The sequence below is a fragment of the Anolis carolinensis genome, chromosome 1 (genome assembly GCF_035594765.1).
Source record: "Anolis carolinensis isolate JA03-04 chromosome 1, rAnoCar3.1.pri, whole genome shotgun sequence".
NCBI lineage: Eukaryota > Metazoa > Chordata > Lepidosauria > Squamata > Dactyloidae > Anolis > Anolis carolinensis.
Genome location: NC_085841.1, coordinates 64104808 through 64130781, shown reverse-complemented (window position 1 = coordinate 64130781; position 25974 = coordinate 64104808). Strand labels below are relative to the sequence as shown.

Below are 25974 nucleotides of genomic sequence, written 5' to 3'. Positions count from 1 at the left end.
TGTTTCCAACTTATGATGACCTTAAAGTGAACCTATCACAGATTTTCCTGGGGTTAAGTATGTGTGACTCAGCCAAGGTCGTCCCATGAATTTCCATGGCAAAGCAGAGAATTGAACCCTGGTCTCCAGAATCGTAGTACAATGTTCAAGCCACTGCATCCTTTTTAAACAGAGGGACAGTTCAAGATCCTTCAGACTGTTGAGGGGCCGGACTATAGTTTGAAAAAAACAGGATTGTTCTATACACACTGCACATACCTTATTTGTAGTGTAAAAACACAAAAGAACAATACAGTATTTAAAATGAAGATAAATTTTAACCAACAGAAACGTACCAGTATTTCAGCGGGAAGTGTGGGCCCGGTTTTGACTGATGGGATAGTTAAGCTAATTAGAATTGTTGTTCTGTGCCTTCAAGTCATTTCAGACTTAGGGTGACCCTAAGTCTAAAGTTTAGGGTCAGGGGCCAGTTACATGACCCTGGAGGGCTGCGCCCGGCCAGCAGGCCTTAATTTGGGGACCCCTGCACTACACCATGCTGGCTCTCAGGTGAAAGAATATGTATGGCTATATGATTTCAGGTTGATTTATGGTAACCTTATCACATGGTTGATTAACTTTGTCTTCCTTTTAGATGCAAATAGTGTGAATTGTTCAAAATCATTCAGTGAGTAAGGATTCAAACCTGGTCCCCTGGAGCCCATCCTTCAAACCACTACACCATGATAGCTCAGTGGAAGGATATAAGTTTGTCCCTCACTTGAGGTGACCTGGTCCCTGAGGCAGCCATCACTGTTCAGCTGTCAATCCTCATCTTTAAAAAGGATTAAGGATTACTTCTATAGCCACACACAATACAACAAATCCAGCACAGCAGCTTCCTGCAGCTTGGCTGCTTCCAGATGTGCTGCAATAAAAGTCTCACCATTCCCTGACAACATGCTAACTGGATGAGAATTGTGATCCAGGACATTTGCAGAAGGAAAAGGCTGAAAATACTGTACAGAGGAACTGTACATCTTTAACATTTTATATAAATGCTTAGAACAACCCTTAAGCAAGATTTTAAGGATTCTAATTCAAGATGGTATAGTTGAAAAAAATCCCTCAATTTAGAATCATAGAACTGGAAGGGACTACAAGGGCCATCAAGTCCAGCCCCCTGCCCCGCAGGAAAACACAATCAAAATACTCCCAACAGATTACCATCCATCTTTAAAGAGCAATTATAAATGCAATAAGGATGTATAAAAGACAGATGCAAATTCCCTGTAGAGGAATCTAGCCTGAAAACTACATGCGGTGCTGCAGTGGCCCAGTTCCCCAATCTTTCCTATGGTTTGGTTCAATGGAGATGTGTTTGCACTCTATACCTGTGTAAAGGCAGCAGCCTTGTCCACCCAGGCCATGTTCTGATCTCAAATTGTGCCCAGGACTGGTACAAGGGGAGGGGGAGCAATCTGGCTCTCTCTGTGCTTCTTTATCATGATGCCAGGAACCTCACATGCAGTCACAATTGCTAGTCAAATTCTAGAGAGTAGTTGCTACTCCTTAGGAAGAAACCAGGTGTAATGGGACCAGATGAGATGTGAAGGCTGCTTAGCTGATGTTACATCAGTTCAGATATGTCCAAAATCCATAAAACAGCAAAACCTTTATTGGGTCAACAAAACTGCACAAAATACATCATGCAAGCTATCAAATCTTCACAGGATTCCTCATCAGGCAAACCTGTTAAAATCATACAGAAGAAGAAACCTCTGCCTAATGAAGAATTTAATAGAGGTTTGAAAGCTTGCATGCCTTTTAACCATTTTGCCTGATAAAAAAGTCAGTGGAGCTTCAAAAACGGACATGATGTTTTTTAACACCTTTCCTTGATAAAGAATCCAGTGGAATGTTGGCAGCTTGCATGAAGCATTTCGTGCATTTTGGCTGGCCCAAAGAAAGCATTGCTGTTTTGTGGATTCTGGGTGTCATTGTATTTTGCTTTACACCCAATGTGTTCACCCAATGTGGATATGCAATGGTGCTGAAAGCAGTGCCATAGTCAGAATGTCTCTTTGGCTCCCAGCTCTGGATTATCCCTTCCCAGCAAGGCTTACCTTGTGTTGCTTCCACATAGCCCCCAAGGCCTTCACCTCATGCTTGGCATGCTTGCCCTCTTCGAGACACTGATAGCAGACGGGGGTCCGGCAGGTGGCACAGTACATGCTGTAGTTCTCCATCTCGTGGTCCACGCAGGTGGGGGGCTTGCGGGCTGCCCCGGGTGTTTTGCTCACTGCATTGATAACACCTCCTGCAGGGCCTCCTCCTGCTCCACCGCTGGCCCCGGGCACAGCGCCTCCACTGGGAGCTACCTGCTGGCTGGGTGGGGGCACCAGGCGGTGCTTGGCAAAGGGTCCTCGGGAAGGGTGGCACTTGACCTGGCAGGAGGCGCAATAGAATACTTCGCACTGCTCACACATGACAGCAGCTGGCTCAGGTGGGTTGCGATCACATAGCTGGCATTTGGCAGCAGCCGAGGCAGCAGCTCGGGCTGCTTGATACCGCTGCACAATAGCCTCCAGGAGTCGGTTGCGTTGGAAGCCACGCAGACCACGGTGGTCCAGCGAAGCGCTTCGGTGGCACTGTGGGCAGGTCAGCGAGGAACTGGCAATGCTTCCCCGTGGAGTGGACCCAGTGGCCCCCGTGCCAGGAGGCGGCGGCACCAAGGGCAGGACCCGCACCCCATTGGGAGACTTCAGGCTCGGGGTGTAGGAGCCGTAGCCACTATCGGTCTCGCTGTGCAAGCTCAACTTGTCTGTGTGGTCCATCCCTCCTCCTCCTCCTCCACCACCACCCCCAGTCCCTCCGCCGCCTCCACCAGCTCCACAGTCGTAGTCGAGGGAGGCTGGTCCGGCAGCAGGCCCCGGCCCTTGTGGTGGCCCCCGCGGGTGCAGCATGGAGGGTAGGTGCTGCTCGCTCTCCGGGGTCTGCACGGCGATGGTGCGAGCACAAGGGAGGCAGACATTGTGGGAGCAGGGCAGGATGAGGGGCTCCCGGAAGAGGGAGCCACACACAGGGCATTTCAGCTCCTCTTCCATGACTGCGGCAGAGGGCTTCGTGGCCCACAGGGCAGGCGGAAGGGGGACGGCACGGTTCAACATCGCTGCTGAGGTGAGGGAGGGCCGTCGGCCGTTTGGCTGCGCATCCCAGCGCCTTGGCCCTCCATCCTCTCCTCCTTCCTCCTCCCGCTGCAGCTGGAAAGATGTCGGATTCAGGTTTCAGCACCACGGAGGCAGCGGACAGCGGCTGGGAAGCGCCGCCTGGATCTCAGCACGAAAGAGGGGATGGGGAGCGAGCGGCAGCGCGGATGCGGCTGGGATTTCAGCACCACGGTCCTCTTGGACAGCTCCCCCTCGCCTTCGGGAGACCGGCTCTCCCTGCTGCGGTGCGACTCATGGCGGGCTGGAGAAGATGCCGCGGAAAGCGGAGGGGAGGGGGAGGGGGAGAGGGAGAGGGTCTTCTCCCCCCGTATCCGCAGGAGCTGCCGCAGCGGGACTGACCTTGCCCAGCGGCAGCCAAGGCGCTGGAAGACGGCTATTGTTTATTGCCAAGGCATTCCTTGCCCTTGGTGGGTGCTGCGGGCAGAGTGCTCCCCTTTGCGTGCATTTCCGTTGCATAGAGTGAAAAAGGAGGGGGGAGTGCGGGGTGGGAAGGAGCCGTCAAGAGGCGGGAGTAGCATTTCCCCCAGCAAATGGGTGATCGCTCGCTTTGTGACTGAGAGGAAGCAGCCCGTTTTATTTAAAGGGAGATGGACGTCTTTCTAGGTTGCTAGTTCTTTGCACGTTTTTTAAAAATCCTTTATTTGGAGAGAGGATTGAACCTAGTGGGGGCTTTCTTTATCTCTAATAGCTTCGTTTTTCTTCCCCGGTGAGAAAAAGGGGAATCTTCAAAAGGAGAAAGCTTTGGGGAGAGGGCGGGGGGAATTAAAGAGGACAAGCCTTAAATATATTTTCCTTTCCGCAGCCCTTATCGTGCTGATGCACATACTCCCAAACCATAAAATCTCAGGCACTGACAGTCAAAAGAATGAAAGAGAAGATATTTTGTTTTTTATAATAGCTGGCTCATAGGCTGGCTCATGATTGGATGGTGGTCTTTCTCACATGTACACGCACACACACGCACACACACACACCATTGGAAGTGGAGCAAGAAATGCACTGCCACATCACAGGCAACTCAATCCAGATTTGCTTTGGAAATAAATCAGAGTTGACAGCTGAATGTTTTGTGAGTTGGAAATAATTGCCATTACAAGGAAGCAGTTGCAATTGGAAATTCTCATCTGACCCCCATTCCCTGTCCATACACATATGTGGATGGAGAGGAAATGGGATGGAAAGAAACAGCAGCAATTCTTTTGGGACCTTGGCTAAATTATAGGTATAGGTAACCAAAGCATTTAATGGCACAGATAATAAACTGGAAATAGCTCAAAAATCTTGTAATTTGGCAGATTCATTTAATGCTGGGTTAAGTGTGTTTTATGAATTCTTAAAACCAAGGGGAATGAAGATGATTGGCGGCTGAATTGCAAAGAAGTAGCATGAACTGCAAACTCAATCAACAATTGCGCTGTGCAGTTTACAGAAAACCTACACACACGGATAGATACCTACATAAAAACTCCAACCATCACCCAAGTCAAAAAAGAAGCATAATTAAAGCCCTGTCAGACTGCGCAAAAAGAATCTGCAAACCCCACCTCCTACAAGGGGAACTGAACCACCTAAACTTGGCTCCACAAGCCAATGGAGACTCCACCTTAGACATCAGAAGAGCTGCAAGGCCAGGAGAATAAAGACAAAGATCCACCCAGAGGAAAAGCATTCTTACCATACATCAAGGGATCACATAGGTAAGATGAGGAAGAAACACAATCAACAAACCATCTACAGACCCATTAAGAAAATCCAGCAAATGCTATGTTTAGCAAAGGACAAGAGGGATCCTCTTACCTCTGCAGAAGTCTACCTCATACCATGCAGCTGTGGACAAGTTTACGTAGGGACCACCAAACACAGCAGCATTGCCCAAACACGAATCAAGGAACATGAAAGGCATCGCAGACTAACTCAACCAGAGAAGTCAGCCACAGCAGAACATTTGATGAACCAGCCTGGACACATCATATTATTTGAGAACACAGAAATGCTGGGCCACTCTAACAACTACCATGTCAGACTACACAAAAAAGCCATTGAAATCCACAAGCATGTGGGCAATTTCAACAAAAAGGAGGAAAACATTAAAATGAACAAAATCTGGCTACCAGTATTTTAAATAACTCTAAAATCAGGACAGTAAATAAAGAACAACACTCAAAAACAGGGGAATTCCAGACATGAAACAATCAGGGCCATCTAATCACCTCCCAACAAAGGCAGGAAGCAGCCAGGCTTTGAAGCTGAAAGGCCATCCAATGCTAATCAAGATGATCAATTGAAATACAGATGCAACCTGGGACTCATTTTACTAACTCATGTGCCAATCCCTGGCTGAAAAACTCAAAAACTTTCTTAGCCCTGTTCATTCTAAAGCTTCAGTTGCCACTCTCAGGGCACCCTGAAACAGCAAATGACCACATAGACAATCAAGCACTGCAAATTTAGTGACAGTTCTCCTGCCTGAGATGACAATATCTTTTACGCAATCCTATTGATTCCACAAGAGATATTCCACATCAGAACTAAATCACCATGATTGCCTATATAGGCTAGAGAAGGTATCTATTTCATCAATGGGGTATTTTCTAACAATGGTTGATGTCACCCAAAATGTCCTCCTTTGATCCCGATGTCACCTTTATCTCAATAAGACTATGGCTTACCATATGTATTAATACAAAATAAAACTAAAAATGTAAAATATTTTTTAAAAACAGTAATGGACAATTCAATTAATGCATTTTAAAATGTTGAAGCACATCCAAAGCATAGGAACTCTAAAAATACAGCACATCCTTTTATGAGAGCTTTGTGCCGCCACCGATTGAAATCTGGAAACTCTTGAAATATAAAGGTTGGTCTTTGTGGACAGAAAGAGAGAAAGAAAGAACCTAGCCTTTCAGTGAAGAGAAAATTCCACAGCCCTTGGGCAACCACGGAGAAGGCTCTGTGTCCTCATTATACAGGCCTGTGAAGATAACAGGACACAGATAATGAGTACTGTGGTACTTTGTCAGATACCTTTTTCTTGTATAATTCTCAAACGGTCTTCAGGATATGTCCTAGTTTAAATTTTGTTTTATCTTTCATAGTTATTAGCCTTCAAGTGAATCTTCCTTGCTCATATTCTTACCTAATTTGAACTGAAATGGAAATGGGAAAAGAAAATTGGTGTTCTAGATGTTATTGGACTGCAAGCCCCATCAAGCTTGATCAGCATGGCTGTTGGGGAAGAATTAAGGAGAGTTGCAGTTAAACATTGTCTGGAGGGCCATGTCCCTCATGCTGCACATCTCACTGATAGCAATTGCTCTATTCTCACAAGCATCCATGGGCTTGAATGCCACTGTTGCAAGGCTGTACTTGCATCCCTGAATCCTTCAGATAAACCTTCTTTTTTGACAAAATGAATGAAATTCTTCTTCAAGAGTGGTGAATTGTTTTTCTTTTACTTTTCTCCATTCCCAGAGAGTTCCATGGACAAGGGGAAAAAAAGACTTCTTGACTTGCTAAAGTTGTCTATCCATGAAGCTGTGGAGCCAAAATAGTCTAGGACCAAAGACAAATTGTGGGCCCCATTAATTCATATGGGCACAGAGAAGTTGGAAGAGAGGAGAGGACAATGTCTGTGGGGGCTGTCCTGGCTCAATATCCAGGCTTTCTTCTCTTTGAATTATATTATTTGTTGCTGAACAGAAAAAGGTAAAGGTTTTCCCCTGACATTAAGTCTAGTCGTGTCCGACTCTGGGGGTTGGTGCTCATCTCCATTTCCAAGCCAAAGAGCCAGCATTGTACATAGACACCTCTAAGGTCATGTGGTCGGCATGACTGCATGGAGTGCCATTACCTTCCCACTGGAGCGGTACCTATTGATCTTCTCACATTTGCATGTTTTCGAACTGCTAGGTTGGCAGGAACTGGGATTAATAGCGGGAGCTCGCCCCACTCCCCGGATTCGAACCACTGACTTTTTGGTCAGCAAGCTCAACAGCTCAGTGGTTTAATCTGCTGCACCACCAGGGGGCTCCATTGGTGAATATAGATCTACTATATATCTTATGTTGAGGTACTTTGAAAAGCTAGACAAGATGCCCAACATATTTTGGAAGCTATGGTTCCACACCTTAGATACCTTCTTTAAAGTTCAGAGTACAATCTAAAGCAGGTTCACTACCACATTGGTATGGAAGGCACCAGGTACTACAGAAAATACACCTCCTCTTTACTTTTTAACAAGTAATAATTTGCAGCAACCCCCCCCCCCCCCAAAATCGATTTACTGGTGAAATGTATCTTCCAAATTATCAATGTGAACATTTCAAAACTTTATATTATTCCTTGGCAAATCCAAGCATGCATTTATAGTTTATGACCCTAGTAAGAGAAGTTGTAGAGTAATGAATATATTTGAAGAAACCAATCTCTCATGCTGTCAAGATTCCTTTCCTATTTTTTATGTTTGCATTCTTCAGTCAAGGCTCTTTCTGCAGATTTTAAAGGTCAACATTCTACATTTAGGCTTTGGCAGAATGACAGCTAAGGGTGGAGCAATGTTGCATGATGCATCCTCTTGAATATTTGACTTACTTATTGAACTCTCAAGAGCTTCCGCTGCAGAAGAATTCCAGATGGACTATAGAACTGCTCAGAAAAAAAGCATGGTGATAGAAATGCTGTGACAGACAGAAGAATAAGAGCTGTCCCCTGCTTTGGCAAGCAAATGCACAATTATAATTCCATTAGAAATCCAGAGGTGAAGGATTACCATCCCGATGTCATGTTTTATGCTCCAAAGGCCAGAAGAGAAATTAATGAACCCAAGGAGGAGAAATGGCCTTTTGGCCTTAAAAAATACTGTCTGTAATCCCCAGAGATGACATTTTCATACCCTTACACAGTAATGCTAAAACACAGAGCTTTCTTGCAGCTGGATTATTTTGCAATGTAACCTATTACTAAAAAGGCAAGGTTTCATTTATTCCTTCCTCTTGAACAAACTTACTCCAGGAGCTTTCTTGGAATAAGATCAGATAATCAAGACTAATTTCTGGAGAACTAGCAAAATTTGAAGTGCAGGGGTTCATCATGATAGTCATAGCCATGCCTCCAAAAGAGAGTCCAAAAATGCAGATAGCCCTGTTGATCTCCTGCAGTGGTTTTTAACCCATATTATGCAGACACCCTGCCTCTACCTCAGGGGCTATGGTGTCCTCACAAGTGATGTCCTCCAATTAATATAATATACATCTTGTGCAAATACATGGAATATTATCCGGAATTGCAGGCCTACATACAATGCTTGAAGAGGGGAAGAGTTTAGACAGCAACGTTTGAAGGAAATCAAATGCAGACTGTACACATAGCTGAGCACAGATTTTTGAATTAAATTTCACTAAATTTCTGACTGCTGTTTTTAATGCCTTAATGTCCTCACAAGGATTACAAATGGTAGAATTTCCATTATAAGTTTTATTAATTTCCCACTGTTCTCACTGCCTAGACTCTGAGATATAGTCATGTATACCGTTGGTGCAATGGGTTGAACTCTTTTGCCAGCAGGACCAAAAGGTTGGCGGTTTGAATCTGGGGAGCAGGGTAAGCTTACTCCTGTCAGCTCCAACTTCCCTGTAGGGACATGAGAGAAGACTCCCACAGGATGGTAAAACATCCAGCATCCGGGTGTCCCCTGGGCAACATCCTTGCAGACAGCCAATTCTCTCACACCAGAAGTGACTTGCAGTTTCTCAAGTCACTCCTGACATGGAAAAAATTATACTCCATATAGCATGGATAATATTCTGTGCATCTGATGATGTGAGCTATGGTCTATCAAATATCATGACATAAAATTGTATTAATCTTCAAGGTTCCTTATTTGATTGAAAATGAAGACCCGTGGTTCTTGGGAGAAAGCTAAATCTCTTTGTTTGAGCCGCATTTCTTCATGCAATGCTACTCTAGGACTTGAGCTGTAGATGGGGGGAGAGAGCTTTCCACTTAATGTGTGAGTTCCTTTACAAGAACCAACACATCCTCTTTCCTCTTTTAGCAACTTTGATCTGATGTCTTGCCAGGAGACCCTTCTTCTAGCAGTCGAGGCTTTGATCCTGAAACTCTGCCTTGTTCAATAAATGCTTTGCTATTGAGACATTAGTGACACCAGATGAAGCCAGTTACCTTTACACAGTTATACACACACATACAATGATGAAACTGCAGCAAAAGGACAGAAATAGAAAAGAAAAAAATTGTGATATTTTATTTGAACAAAAGATCAAATATATACCAACTCAGGTAATTCATACTTATGGAACCAAAGAACTCAGTTGTCTTACTTGATCAGTTATATCCTTTATAATTCCTTTTTGAAACCCTTTCTTATATTCTACCATATATTCTTATATTCTTCCCCTTTCTTTAGGTCCTTTCATTGTAGCTTTGCCTATTTTTGCCTTCTTGATTCTTGCTTTTCTGCTCTATTTCTCCATGCTTTGTTTCTCCCCATTCCTGTCCTCGAAAGACTTACCAAGAATGTAAATTCTTCATCACTGCAGCCTGATAAAATCTTCAAGTTTCAGCAGGCATGCCTCTTTGCTGGGCACATTGATGCACATTTACTTGGGAAACCAATGAGCAAGGCAGCAACTTGCACAATCAGTTAACAGAAAAGGACTTAACAGCTTTCTGCATGATCAGCTATCATTTACGAGAAGCCATTACCACGGATTATTCTTTCTTATCACATTAGCCCATCAAGGAAAGCATTAGATTAGGACAAGCTGAGAAAGATTGTCCCTGATACTGAGTGTGCAATAATAACCTCTCATAGATAAGCAGCCAAGAGAACAGTGTGTTACCAGATGCCTAAATCCCAATGCTATATACGGGACTGGAATGAGAGACCTCCTTTCAGTGGTACTTGGTGGTTGTACCTCTCCCTCAAGGTTTTCATTACTCAACCTCCACTGAGAGAGAGATTGTCTCTATAGCCAGCTCTACCACTAGGCAGAATGAAGCACCTACCTAAGATGATCGATTTTTCATGTTATGAAAGAGCAGTAAATTGATAAAACTGTATTTTTAGTATTAGGGAGAGAAATCAGTTTCAGTGCCTCCAGTGCCAAAATAATATATCCAGTTGGGATTCCATATCCATCTTGAACAGAGTGGGCTGATCCATTTCAGCCATCCAAATAGTTTTGATTGATACTGTTAAGGTCATTATGGTATATAATGCTAATGGGAGGCAAATGCAAAACCACCAATATTATACAGCCAGCCCTCCACTCTTGCAGATTAAACTTTTGAGGATTTGATTATTTACAGAATTGGTTAATATGTTATCTAATAAATATGTTACCTCTAGGAATCTCTAGGTCAGTAGTTCTCAACCTTCCTAATGCCGTGACCCCTTAATACAGTTTATCATGTTGTAGTGATTCAAAATTACAGACCAATTTCTCTGCTAAACATAGACTATAAAATATTTTCATCAATATTGGTAAACAGATTAAAATCAACACTGAGTAATTGGATCAATGCTGACCAAGCAGGCTTTCTACCTGGAAGGCAAATTAAAGATAACACAAGAATAATCTTGAATATAATTGAACATATTCAAAACACAAAACTCAAAAAGGGGGCACTTTTATTATTGGATGCTGAAAAGGCCTTTGACCGACTAAACTGGAATTTCATTATTGAACTATTAAAGAACCTAAGATATGGAGGGAAATTTATTAATGGAATACAAGCCATATACACAGAACAAAGAGCCAAAATTAAAATTAATGGAGATATGACTGAAATGTTTCCAATACAAAGAGGTGTGAGACAGGGATGCCCCCTCTCACCCTTACTATTCATACTTGCAATAGAAATCCTAGCAAGAAAACTACGTCAAGATGATGACCTGATTGGTATAAAAGTGAAAAACCAAAAATATAAAATAAAGTTATTTGCAGATGACATTATTTTAATGTCAGAAGATCCACAGAAAGAATTTCCCAAAATGATATGCCTGGTCAATCAATTTGGATCAGTTGCGGGTCTTTCAATCAATCTACGCAAAACAAAAATATTAGCGACAAAGATAAGAAAATAAATATGAAACCAGCAACAGAACACCTAGACCAAGAAGAGGAAACAGAAGAACCCAGGGAAGACGACGACCAGGTTATCCGCACACTAGAACCTTCACAATGAGGACTTTAAAAATACTATCACTGAATGCCAACGGTCTTAATTCACCAAAGAAAAGGAAAAAAAAATCGTTCAATACCTAAGATCAACAGAGGCGGACGTAATAGCTATCCAGGAAACTCACATCAAAAAATCAAATATAGATTTGATCACATTTAAGAAATTAGGCCAAATCCACATTGCATCAGACAATGTTAAGAAAAGAGGGGTAGCTACATATATAAAAGAAAACCTACTACCTGCCAAAATAAAAGCAGATCAAGAAGGGCGCTTTCAGTTGAGCATAATTGAGCTAGACAACAAAAAATATTATTAGCCAATATATATGCTCCAAACAATGGACAGTCTGTCTTCTTTACCAAATTGCATAAAGAAATAGAAAATATAAACTACGATGAACTGATTATATTAGGTGACTTCAACGCAGTAGTGGAACACAACATAGACAGAAAATACGTGAAGAAAAAACAAAGCAAAGGAAAAGAACTTCCACAAAATTTTTGGAAATTAGCAAATGATCTAGAGCTTATAGATGTTTGGCGATTTCAGCATGGACCCGAAAAAGATTTTACATTTAGATCAGACAGACACAATTCGCTCTCAAGAATTGACATGATCTGGGCCACAAAAAGCCTTACTACAAAGTTATTAAGTTCTGATATCCATCCAAGATTGGTTTCAGACCATGCCCCCATTTCGGTGCAACTAAAACGACAAGTCAGACAATGGACATGGAGGCTCAAGAAGGAAGGATAATTTACTCAAGAAGGAAGAAATCCTAAAGAAATGTAAAAAAGACTTTCTAGAATTTTTACAGTTAAATACAACACCAGGTATGTCACCATATACAATTTGGGATACGGCAAAAGCCTATATGAGGGGTAAATTAATACAACTCAACATAATAGAAAAGAAAAAGAAACAAACCAAATTGCACAAGATTCAATTGGAAATTAAAGAAAAGGAACTTGAATATAATAAACAACCAAAAGATAAAAAACTAGCTGAAGAACTAAAACTATTAAGAATCCAAGCATCGATGATTTTGGTGGAACAAATGGACAAAATATTGAAATTTAGTAAACAGAATTTTTTTCAACATGCAAATAAACCAGGCAGATGTGTCACGCTTACTTCAAACAACCAGCATGAACACAGACCAAAGGTAGCTGCTATCAAACTAGATCTTTATTGAAGAATACACGACTTGGCAAAGTCGAGAATGACATAATGTTTACATACAATCTTCTTTATTACCTTCGTTACAACGTCACACCACACGTAAATATCATCACCCAAACCCCACCCCATGAACCATTATCATCACTACAAAACAAGCTACTCATTAAAATTGTTTTGATTCTCTCTCCAGAATTTCCCATGCTTTGCTGCCAGGTGTCCGTAGGAGCTATAGAGGAGTGCGAATTGTTATGGCTCCGATTCAAGAGCTTGCAAACTTAGCTCTTGGAATCGGTCCCATGACATGGTGCTTCCCCTTCCGCCGCTCTCTTCTTCTGTACCTCGGTCGCCTTGACTCTGAAACAGAATAGACATGAACACTATGTATCCACTTTATCCAAAGTACCCATATACTTTTTTAATAAGCCACGATGGAATACAGGGTGTATTTTCCCTAGACTTTTGGCAACTGTAATTGGAAAGTTACTTCGTTTATGATTTCCTGTATTCTGAAGGGTCCGATGAACTTAGGGCTCAGCTTTTTCGAAGGTAGACCTAGTTTTATGTTTTTTGTACTTAGCCATACTAAGTCCCCCTTTTCCAATTTATCGCCCTCCATTCTTTTCCGATCTGCAAAGGTTTTGTATTTTTTGTGCGCTTCTTTTAAAGACGCAGTCACTTGGTCCCAACATTCTTGCATCTGAGCTTTCCATTTCCCCGCCCCTGTTTCTCCATTCTCCGGCCACTTTGGCAATTGGGGTAAAGGCTGAATTTCGTGCCCATAAATCACTTCAAATGGAGATTTATTTGTTGCGGAGTGGATTGTAGAATTAAACGCTAATTCAGCAAATGCTAACCACCTAGACCAATCGTTTTGTCTTTTGTTTGAATATATACGAAGGAATTGCCCAAGTGTCTGTTGGGTACATTCCACTGCACCGTTGGTCATAGGGTGGAAAGCAGAACTCATGCTCCTTTCTGCTCCTAATATTTCTAAGAATTTCCCCCAGAATTTTGCTGTGAATTGGACACCCCTGTCACTGATCACCCGGCTAGGACATCCGTGTAGCTTGTAAATGTGGTTTATGTATAAATCAGCTAGTTTCTCTGCTGATGGTAGCTTTGCAAGCGCTATAAAGTGAGCCTGTTTGGAAAACAAGTCTAATACAGTCCATATATAACGATGACCCTTGCTGACAGGTAATTCCCCCACAAAGTCCATGGCTACACATTCCCAGGGCCTGGTAGGTTCTGCCACTGGTTGCAATAGTCCCATTGGTCTCCCTCCCCGCGCTTTATTCATGGCACAATCGTCACATTGGGTAACATAATTTTTTATGTCCTTTCTCATTCCTGGCCACCAACAATGTTTCGCTACGGTTTTGGTAGTTTTTGTAATTCCCATGTGTCCTGCGCTCTGGTTATTATGAAAACGATGCAAAATTTTGGCCCTTAGTATTGCAGGAATGTACAACTTCCTTTTCACAAACCATAATCCCCCCTTTTGTTCCCCTTTTTCTGTGTTGGATAAAATCCATTGGTCCCCTTCATATGATTGCGCAAGTTCCTTTTCCCAAATACTGCCTTCGTTAATTTTGACCGGAGCCAAGTTCTCTTTTTTCGTTTGTGCCCTCGTGTTGACTGCTAACCCCCATTGTTTTTCAGAAAATAAAGTTCCCTCCTTTGCTGTGGTTATGTTCTCATGTTGGGGCATGCGAGAGAGGGCATCGGCCAGAATGTTTTGTTTCCCTTGGAAAAATTTCAATTGAAAATTAAATCTACTGAAGTACTGTGCCCATCTAATTTGTTTGGGAGATAATTTTCGTGGGGATTTTAAGTACTGGAGATTTTTATGATCAGACCAGACTTCGAATGGAATTTTGCTCCCTTCGAGGAAGTGCCTCCAGCATTCTAATGCCTTCAGTATTGCTAACGCTTCCTTTTCCCATATGGGCCAACATTTTTCAGTTTCGCTAAACTTCCGTGATAAATACCCACATGGTTTCAAATTCCCATTTTGGTCCTTTTGTAATAATACTGCCCCATAGGCACAGTCTGAAGCATCGCAATGTATTATGAAAGGACTCTGCATGTCTGGGTGCTTTAGGACGGGTTCTTCCGTAAAGCGTCCTTTTAGAGTTTCAAAAGCTTTTTGGCATTCTGGCGTCCAAATCAGTTTAGCTCCAGGGGCTTTTACTCTTGCCGTTTCCCCTTTCCCTTTCGTCTTCAAATGTTCGGTAAGGGGCGCCGCCAGTTGAGCAAAGTCTTTTATGAACGACCTATAGAAATTTGCGAATCCCAGGAACGATTGTAATTGTCTCCTTGTTTGAGGGATTCCCCATTCCCTTACGTCCGATACTTTGGACGGGTCCATAGCTAATCCATCTGAAGATATCCGATACCCCAAAAAATCAATTTGTGTTTTGTTGAATTCACATTTGGAAAATTTTGCATATAGCTTAGCTTCCCTTAGCTTTTGTAAGACTTCCCGGACCAATTTGGTGTGCTGTTTTCTATCCTCACTCACAATAAGGATATCATCTAAAAATACAAATACCCCACGGTATAACAGTGGGCGTAGGATTTCGTTTATGAGCTGCATGAAGCAGGAGCCCCCATTTTTTAATCCGAAAGGTAAAACTGAATATTCAAAAAGTCCGAAAGCGCAGGAAAATGCAGTTTTCCAAGTGTCCTCGGCCCTGATTCTTAATTTATGATAAGCTTCGATCAAATCTAGCTTCGTAAATATGCTCCCTTTCTTCAATACGGTAATTAGGTCCTTCACTAAGGGCATAGGGTATTTGTTATCTTTTGTAATTGCATTCAAATTTCGATAGTCAATGCATAGTCTTAACGAATTGTCTTTCTTCCTCCTAAATAAAACGGGGGCCCCCAAAGGGGAGTTGGAAGGCTTAATGAATCCCCGTTCCAGATTTTTATCAATATATTTCCTCAATTCCTCTTTTTCCTGAACAGACATGGGGTAAACTTTGGGTTTTGGTAAGCTTGCCCCTGGGGTTATTTCGATTCCCACTTCTAGATTCCTTATGGGAGGTAATTTGCTTGCTTCTTTCTGATTAAACACATCCACGAAGTCTCTGTATTCCGGGGGTAATAGTTCTGGGGTTATTTCTTCCGACTCATCTCCCTCGTTCTCTTCCTCTGCTATCTTGCCTATCTCCCATTCCGTTTGTTGTTCTCTAAAAGACATGCTCTTTCCCCTCCAATCTACTTCGGGGTTTGCCTGCTCTAGCCACGGGATCCCCAGTATTACATTATACGTGGCGATAGGGGATATTGCAAAGGATATTCTTCCCTCCCATTTGCCTATTTTACATGGGATTCCCTGTATTTCTTTCTTGGATACTTCCCCAGCAGCAACCGATCCATCCAATTGCGAGAACGCAATCGGAACTTTTAGTGCAGTCTGCTGGTATTTTAGCGCCTCTGCTAATTCTGGAGTTATAATGTTCCTAGAGCAACCGCAATCCACGAATGCTCTACAGGTGGCTCGATTCTCTAGTCCCGATAAGCAGATTGGCACTACCATCATGCGTTTGTCTTGACTCACCAGCTGCTCCGGAGGCTCTGGGGCTTGCATTTCCTCCTCCGCTCGTCTCCCGGCTGCGGGCGTGGGTTTCGGGGCTTTTGGCGGTTCTCCCTTCCGGGCCCAACATTCTGCCGCCCGATGGCCCGTCTTCCCACACACAAAGCATCCTTGCTTGGTTCTGTAGCCGTCGCCTTTGGAGGGGATCCCGGGCCGCCCCTCGGGTCGCTCTTGCTTCCTCGTTTCTCCACGACCCCTCGCTGTCGGTCGCTGCTGGGCGTTGCCGCTCCGGTAGCGCTTTACTTGGGACAGGGTAGATTCGACGCGCCCTGCCAGCTGGATCCAACCCTGTAACGTCTCTGGATCATCTCTGTGCGCCGCCCAGCTAAATATCTCAGGGCGCAGTCCTTCTTTAAATATTTCAACTTTGGTAACTTCGGACCACTCTGGTACCTTTTCCGCAAGATGGAGGAATTCCTCTGCATACTCAGGTACCGTCTTGTCCCTTTGCTTTACGACTTTTAATTGGTCGCGAGCTCTTAATTGCTCCAGCGGGTCTCTGAAGCGGTTCTCCAGTGCGGCTAGAAATCGGGGCACTGATCTCAAGCAGGGGTCGTGCCTGGCGTGTAATTGTACATACCAGCTGGCTGCCCCCCTTTTGAGGGTATTTCCGATGGCCCGAACCTTACTTCCTTCGGAGGGGAATGTATGTGCGTTATCCTCCATGTATCCCCTAATGCCAATGAGGAAAAAGTTCAGCTCGGATGATTCCCCTCCGTATTCCAATTTGAGCTCCTCTCTCCTAGGTATCCATTCTGCGGTATGTTGCCTTTGAACGAGTGGTATGGGGAGGGGTTGCGTCAGGTTCCCCTGAACTGATCCTTTGATCACGCCGCGCCCCAGTCCGGCGGTCGCCCCCCGCGGTCCTCGGAATTCCGATGCTGCCGTCGGCCCTTCCATCCACCTAAACGTAGGCCCTGCTGTAGCCCCTTCGTTCCGTCTTCCGTCGTCGGATGGCGCATCCTCTCCATCCCCGTGGGTCTCCGGTTCCTCTCCGCCCTCCTCCACCAACCCACTGGACCCGATCCCTGGTCCTAGTGGTATTTCGACTCCGACACCAATTCGGGGGGTTGGGATTCCTGTTGGGGTTGGCGGCCTCAGAGTTTCCAAGGCTCGCTGGCGATCCACTTCCCGCGCCATCCTTTCTCGGAACTCCAGCTCCTGCCAATACTCCTCGTCTCCATCACCGCCTACTGCCGTCGGGCTCTGCGTTGATGCGCGCTGGCCCCTTTGGCTCCAGGCTTCGTCCTTGCCCGGTCCTCTTTCGGTGCCGTTTGGGCGGGCTCTCTCTGGAGATTCTCTTCCAACAACGGCACCAATCTTCCTACGGTTTCCGACAGCCGTGATAAGTTGGTTTCTAAGATGGACAACCGTAGCGCCACGGTCTCCGGCATACTCCCCCCGGACCCCCAACTGGTCTCCGCAGCCGCTGAAACTCCTCTCCCTCCTCTGGGGATACTCTGAGTCACTCCATTCGGCCTGGGGTAGCCGGTAGAGGAAGCGATGGCCTGTAGCGTTTCCTCTCCCAGCGGCCGGACATCTGGTAAGGGGCCCTCTGCCCCCCTCGGGCTCCGATCGCCCCCTCCACTCATTTTCACTTCACTGCGGCTCCACAGGAGTGTGAGAATGGGATTCTCGACTTAATGTCACGCTTACTTCAAACAACCAGCATGAACACAGACCAAAGGTAGCTGCTATCAAACTAGATCTTTATTGAAGAATACACGACTTGGCAAAGTCGAGAATGACATAATGTTTACATACAATCTTCTTTATTACCTTCGTTACAACGTCACACCACATGTAAATATCATCACCCAAACCCCACCCCATGAACCATTATCATCACTACAAAACAAGCTACTCATTAAAATTGTTTTGATTCTCTCTCCAGAATTTCCCATGCTTTGCTGCCAGGTGTCCGTAGGAGCTATAGAGGAGTGTAAATTGTTATGGCTCCGATTCAAGAGCTTGCAAACTTAGCTCTTGGAATCGGTCCCATGACACAGATGGTTATCAAATAAATTAAAAAAGCAACATCAAAATAAATACATAATCTCATTGAAACATAAAGATAAAGAAATTAAAGAAGAACAAAAGATAAAACAACATCTAAAAGACTTTTACGAAGATCTATACAAAAATGAAGAAGGCTCAACAGAAGCAGTAATAGAATACATAAAATCTCAAAAGCTCCCAACCCTTCCTGAAGAAGAGCAGGAACGTCTGAATGCATCAATAACAGTACAGGAAATCGACGAAGCAATTCATAATTTAAAGACAGATAAATCCCCAGGCCCAGATGGCTATACAGCAACATACTACAAGATGATGAAAGATGAAATAACACCGATACTACAAAAAATAATGAACTCAGTACTGGAAACAAATCAAATACCAGAGACATGGAAGGAGGCCAGCATTATTCTAATCCCCAAAGAAAATCAAGATGAAAAACAGATTCAAAATTACAGACCTAATGCCGTGACCCCTTAATACAGTTTATCATGTTGTGGTGACCCCCAACCATTAAAATATTTTTGTTGCTACTTCATAATTGTAATTTTGCTACTGTTATGAATTGTAATGTAAATATCTGATATACAGGATGTATTTTCCTTCACTGGACCAAATTTGACACAAAGACCCAATATGTCCAAATTTGAATACTGGTGGCATTGGGGAGGAATTGATTTTGTCATTTGGGAGTTGTAGTTGCTGGGATGTATAGTTAACCTACAATCAAAGAGCATTCTGAACTCCACCAACAATGGAATTGAATCAATATTGGCACACAGAGCTCCCATGATCAACATAAAATACTGGAAGGGTTTGGTGAGCATTGACCTTGAGTTTTCGAGTTGTAGTTCACCTACATCCAGAGTGCACCATGGACTCAAGCAATGATGGATCTGGACCAAACTTGGCACAAATACTCAATATGCTCAAATGTGAACACTAGTGGAGTTTGGGGGAAATAGACCTTGACATTTGGGAGTTGTAGTTGCTGCGATTTATAGTTCACCTACAATCTAAGAGCATTATGAACCGGACCAATGATAGAATTGGGCCACACTTCCCATACAAAACCCCCAAGACAAGTGGAGAGATCTTCAGCCTTCTCTGCCCAAGGGATTCCTACGATCATCAGAAATATGTGTTTTCCGATGGTCTTTGACAACCCCTCTGACACCCCCCTTGCAACCCCCTGGGATCCTAACCCGCAGGTTGAGAAACACTGCTCTAGGTCCTCTCGCCTGACTATGTTCAGTTTCTGCCAGTCAACCCGGGGGGCCTAGAGTTTCCTAGATATTTGTTCTTTCAGGTAAAAACATGGCAGTTTTTTTAAAAAAATGGTTGTGTCTTTTTACAGTGGGTTTGCACCCCTATGCCACACAAAACTTGAAGGGCTACTGTATATTATTAGGAGTCTTAATTCACTTTGTTTTATGGAATAGCAATAGCTCTTTGAAAAATTATGTGCAGAACATTTAAATATTCATTTGCGTATTCTGTTAGATATATCCATTATGCTGTTTTATAATGTTCTTCTAACTTCTGCAGCCTATGTATGAGGGGGAAGCACATACTTTTCACACCACTGGCTCAATTTAAGTAGTTGTTTGTAGACAAATAAGGGTTTAAGTCTCCAGTCAGACCCAGAAGCTTCAGTACAGTCTCTGTTTTCAGATTTGAAAAATTAGTTAACCTTGCTAAAAATACATGTGTGTGTGTGCATCCTAGATGAAAAGCAAGCACTGCACAAGTTAAAGTAGTATCAGAACAGCTGGATTTCTAAGAGCCAGGGGCATAAAAAGATAAGGATGATCTCGGTCCTGGTTCTCTCAAATCTCTCTAATTATCTCATTCTTGTTCAGATTCGGTGTCATCAGCATGAGTTTAAAGAAACACTGGTAGAGGCTCAACCCAGAAAGATCAGATTCCTGGTTTCCCTAGTCAATGAATGAACATGTAGTCAGCTATGTTTTATTTGTTTCAACAATAGACCAGAGACATCTATTATTGGTCTCTCTTGGCATTGGTAAGGTATGAAGGGATTTGGGGCAAAATTGGTCTAAACAGCTCAGGAGCTTAAGACTTCCCTGGCAGGGGGACCACATGGATTTTTTTCCAGTTTGTTGTAAGTTTTCTGGCAGCAGGCCAGAAGAAAAGAATAATTGATCAATAGCTTTGTCAATGCCTGGATCGGGACTTATACAGGTGCCAATCCTAGCTACAGACGTAACCAGTAGGAGTTCTGCCCCATATCTCCCAATGACATTGTGTTTGTTCATGTGTTTATTCCCTGCATAACAGAACACGCCCTGGCTTCTTGGCACTCCAGAAATGAAGGCAGAGAATGGATTTGCTTCAGCTTGTGGAACCTAGGGAAAGGTTTAAGACAGAACATGGGTAGGAACAAAGTGCTCCTGGTAGGCTAGACCTTCTCTATCTGTTCAAGAGATCAGAGTCAATGAAAAACTTTGATCTGATCCACCATGACCATTTTTATATATGGTAGTTAAATTAGGCGGTATCCAGTATTATGTAAAATATTTTCTTCACAAAGAATTAGGTAATCTTTCATGCCAAATTGTCTGAATATTTGTACCATTACATGCTGAAGATGATGTGTATTCACACAAAGCCTAATAATACAAGCAACATACTTCCAAATATGCAAACATAAAAATTGTCAAGTGTTCATACAGCCTTAAGACTGTTAATCCCATTGTGACCACAAGTGAACACAAACACATATAAAGGCATCTGGAGCCTTTAACAATACAACACTGAAGCAGTAGCCATGCAGACAGAACAGAGCAAATAATAAGATAGATGATCCATAGAAAATTGCTGCCTATGACACATGAAATGGAATTGGAAATGGGTTTCCTCCTGCTGAGCAAGCATTAGCAAGGATGGAAACAGTAGCATGTCTTAAAAGAGTCAAAATATTGCCCAGTGTTTGGCACACAAGCTTCTCCTTGACATACCCCCAGGTTAACCTGCAATCTTCCCACTACAGGAAAGAACAAACTCAGAATAGTTATAAATATCCTGGATTCTATGTGGCGTCAAGGATCTGAAGATTCCATATGGTAGAAATGCTGGGAGTTTTATTGTTGTGTGTTGCACTTCTAGAAAATAACTCAATTTATATTACTTCACGTTACACATAACTTGAAAAAACCCACTCTAAACTAGCACTGTTTTGATTTAAGCTTAGTATTTTGCATTAATTCCTAGCTATTCTTTACTGGTCATTGCTCTCCTCCCAAGAAGTAAACGTCTTCTGATTGCCTGACTGCAGTTTCCGTCTGCAGTAATCTTTGGACCTAAAAATACAAAGTCTGTCACTGCCTCCACGTTTTCTCCCTCTATTAGCCAGTTACCAATCAGTCTAGTTGCCATAATCTTGAGGTTTTTTAATGTTTAACTGCAACCCAACTTTTGCACTTTCTTCTTTCACCTTGGTTATAAGGCACCTCGGCTCCTCCTCACTTTCAGCCATCAAAGTGGTATCATCTGCATATCTAAGGTTGTTAATGTTTCTTCCAGCAATTTTAACTCCAGCCTTGGATTCATCACACCCCGCATGTCACATGATGTGTCCTGCATCCAAGTTGAATAGGTAGGGTGAGAGTATACACACTGGCAACATCACATGTGAGAGACATCACACTGACAATGAAGGTCCACGTAGTTAAAGCAATGATATTCCCTGTGGTAAAATATAGATGGGAGAGCTGGACCATAAGGAAGGCTGAGCAAAGGAAGATTGACGCTTTTGAACTGTGATGTTGGAGGAAAATTCTGAGAGTGCCTTGGGCCGCAAAAAGATCCAACCAGTCCATCCTCCAGGAAATAATGCCCGGCGGCTAACTGGAGGGAAGGATATAAGAGCTAAAGATGAAGTACTTTGGCCACATCTTGAGAAGACAGGAAAGCTTAGAGAAGATAATGATGCTGGGGAAAAAGGAAGGGAAAAGGAAGAGGTGCCAACCAAGGGCAAGACGGATGGATATTATCCTTGAAATGACTGGATGGACTAATATAAGCTAGTAATGAAACCATGGGTGGTTGTTTGATATTATTACTATTGTATAAACCTTTATTTTAACTTCTATTTTATCATCTTCTTGTGTTTTAAACTGTGTATATTGTTAATGTATTTGCGCTGTTACTTTTGTAACATTGTGAGCCACCCCGAGTCCCCACGGGGAGATGGTGGCAGGGTATAAATAAATAAATAAATAAATAAATTATTATTATTATTATTATTATTATTATTATTATTATTATTATTATTATTGGACCTATCTTCCAAAATACAGGGGCCTCTAATGTATTATCCAATAAAATGTAATAGAAAACAAGAGCATATAAAACTCATATAAAACACTTGGCTGATCAGATCAAGAACAATACTTGAGGTATTGTTCAACAGAAGAGTAGGAAAATGTCCCTGTTATCCAGCAGAAGCAAGGTGCTAAAAATAAACTCTGCTTCCAAACTTCTTTACAGGTGCCACTGGGCTCACACTGCCTCTTTGAACAACTAGAGCTGTTGATCATGGGAAGGAATTACAGGCATTTGTACTATATTCCACAACACCATCTCTCCCCTGGTTTGGGAAGCCAGGTAACAGAGAGGGAGCACAGCATGGTACTGTTTTCCAATGGTCAAATCTGTTAGATGGTTCACAGGTCTACTATATGCTACTCATCAAATTTTGGACCATTCATGAATCAAGTTCTGTTCAAGTATCTAGGAATCCATGAGGTTTTGTTAGATAATGTAACACGTTCCACGTAAAACCACTCTTTATAACTGTGCTAACTGTAGTCCTATCTACAACAATGTCATTTTAGATTTTAGAGAACTGATTCCAGAAGCACCTATCATTACTAGAACCACAACAGTTTTTTCAACCTCTGAATAAGAGCAATTACATTTCAATGGATAGGTCTTGATATTTCTTAATCTTTTCCATCTCTTTGTTTTCAGTTCTGAGGTTCACAGGAACTACTTCATTTCTAATTTAGATGTTCTTTTTTCTTAGCCACAATTACCTGGCACATTATGTTCTATTTTTATCAGTTTCAGTGTTAAGAATCACCTGATATCATTATATGATGATCCAACTAGCCATTTCTGTCTCTCTACCAAGTACATATTTCACATGAATACAGTCTACTTTAAACTGAAGGCAGCTCTTAAAAATAATGCAGAGGGCCAGGCATGTAGCCGGGGGGGGGGGGGGGGGGGGGGCTTGAGAGGCTTCAGCCCCTCCTTCCCCCCCAAATTCTCAGGGTGGTCCGCGAGAAGGCCTTACATTTATTATTTAAACTGTTATGTTTATTCATATCATGATCTGATCACCATGCTCGATATATCCCATATGCATGGGGGTATTGGGATAATGATACAAAAGGTTTGCTAGGGTAGATCCTCTCTCACTCAGACTCGCCCCCCCCCCCAAAAAAAATCAAAATCCTGGCTACGGGCCTGGCTCAGACAAAACGAAGCTTCTTCAGCTTCTCCAGGATTGTCTGTTCTCTGTTAAGAACTTTGGCCACCTTAACCACAATCAGATGCTCTCTCACCCAGACTCATCCCCCCCTGAACCAAAATCCCAGCCCCTCTGAATCAAAATCCTGGCTACGGGCCTGCCGAGGGCCAATGAACACTACCAACTGCCTTATGTTGGCCTTCCGTGTGTCCTCTACTGAACTCCTCAAAAAGAAGAACCCAATTGTTCTCTACTGAAATATTCTTCTTAGAGCAAAACTGTGTCCCTTTTAAAATGTATCCTTATTTACTTGTATGTTTGCCAGGAATAGCGGGAAATGAACAAACTGCTGAAGGGAAGAGATAAGGGATTTAATTGCCACCTGACACCATTTCACCACAGATTGTGCTGGCTGGCAAGCAGCCGGCAAATCTTATAAACATACCCAGATATATAATTCTACTAAGTAGAAATGTGTTTTATAGAATACATGAAGGGAGAGGGCATGAAGAAAATGTGGATTTTAGGACAAGAAAATCATACCTGCAATGGGCAAGAGTTAGGATTCAACTACTTCCTCTTTTCCAGCTCCATAATGACAGGAAAAATACCTCTCCTAATTTTGGAAAATGTTGGTATGCATCATATAGCAATGTAGTAACTCAGAGGGATCCACCTCTTCAATCACAGCTGCTGGATGGCACAGAATCAGCGTGAGCTCATGACTACAGTGTCACAGGCCAATGAATCCGCTCCCCGGATTCGAACCACCAACTTTTCAATCAACTAGTTCAGAAGGTCAGCAGTTTAATCCGCTGCGCCACCAAGGGCTCCTTTGAGTGGGTTACTTTTTAATTATGAGGTATAGTGGAACATGTTCTCTTCACCTTATTCATTTTAATTTTTTTTAGCATTATTGGACTAGAGTGCAATAATGAAATGGCATTTCTGCTCTATAACTCAGTAACTCTTTACAAAAAAACCAGAAGGGTAGAAAATATTTATTTATTTATTTACAGTATTTATATTCCGCCCTTCTCACCCTGAAGGGGACTCAGGGTGTATTACAATGAACACATATATGGCAAACATTCAATGCCAACAGACAAACAACATATATAGACAGACACAGAGGCATTGAACTTTTTTTTTCCAGCTTCACGATTCCAGCCACAGGAGGAGCTGTTGCTTCACTGTCCACTAGTGGCTGTACTTCCTCATTCCTTTCCTCGTGTTTTGCTGGCAGTTCTTTTTTTTATGATGTTGTAAATTAGTTAAATTAGCCTCCCGCATAAAGCGTACCTAAATTTCCCTACTTGACAGATGCAACTGTCTTTCGGGGCTGCATAGGTCAACAGCAAGCCGGGCTATTTAATGGTCGGGGGCCTAACCCGACCCGGGCTCTCGGTCAGTAGTGATTTATTGCAGCTGGTTACTAGCCTCAACAAACAATGCCTTGGTTTTAATAGGTGTGAGGAGCTTTAGTGTATCTCCAAGATACAGCTACAAAGGACTTACAAAAAGAATGGAAAGAGTAAATGTGGAAAAAACTACACTTGTCAAAATCCAATAAGCTGTATGGCATGAACTTGATCTTCTTTATGAATCCTTAATGGTTCTAAGAAACGATATTACCCACCTCCACATTTTATTTTTGCTTCTGAACCATTGAACACACCATACTTTCCTGTAACACCCAAGATGCAGTCCTCTCTAATAGGCTTCTACACCTGATTTGCTGTTGTCTCCAGCAAAACCCATCACGTAACCCTCTCCTTCAGTTCTCAGCTTGCAGCCCCCTCCTGCCACACTTAGCATGCAGCCCTCTCTTGCAACATTTGGATGTTTCTTCCCAGCATCAACCAATTAAAATACTGCTTCCTAGTATCTGCCAACTGAGGTAATGACCTCACTCTGCCCAATTGAACAGAAGTGCTTAGACACATTAAGTGTGCCCTTTGCATCCAATGACAGCAACATAGTGCATATATAAAAGTGCATATGTAAAAGAAGTCATGGAAAGTGAAATACTGTGATAGGATAGAGTGGTGAAGTCATAGAAGACAAGATAGATACAGGTAAGAGCAACTAAAGAGGAAAATAACCTTATACGGAGTATAATTATTACATTGCCATAAAGTCCTGGAGAAGCTAGGGATTCCTGGAAAGTTGTTCTTTTAGGCAAAACAAAAGTGTTTTTTATCCCCCCCGCCCTTTGGTGATGATCTTGTGCCCCTTATCCCTGTTAAAGCGGA

The 25974-nt window shown here is 42.8% G+C and overlaps 1 protein-coding gene across 4 annotated transcripts in view; it reads right to left on the bottom strand.

The window, feature by feature from the left end:
• Positions 1-3167, bottom strand: part of trim67 (tripartite motif containing 67) — a 58467-nt gene extending 55300 nt beyond the window's left edge. For all 4 annotated transcript variants that reach the window (XM_008124473.3, XM_003215875.4, XM_008124477.3 and 1 more), the window contains exon 1: positions 2106-3167. In XM_008124473.3, coding sequence (XP_008122680.1) covers positions 2106-3149 — 1044 coding nt within the window. In that variant the 5' untranslated portion in view covers positions 3150-3167. The remainder of the gene's footprint in view (positions 1-2105) is intronic.
• Between the last annotated feature and the right edge of the window lie 22807 nt (positions 3168-25974).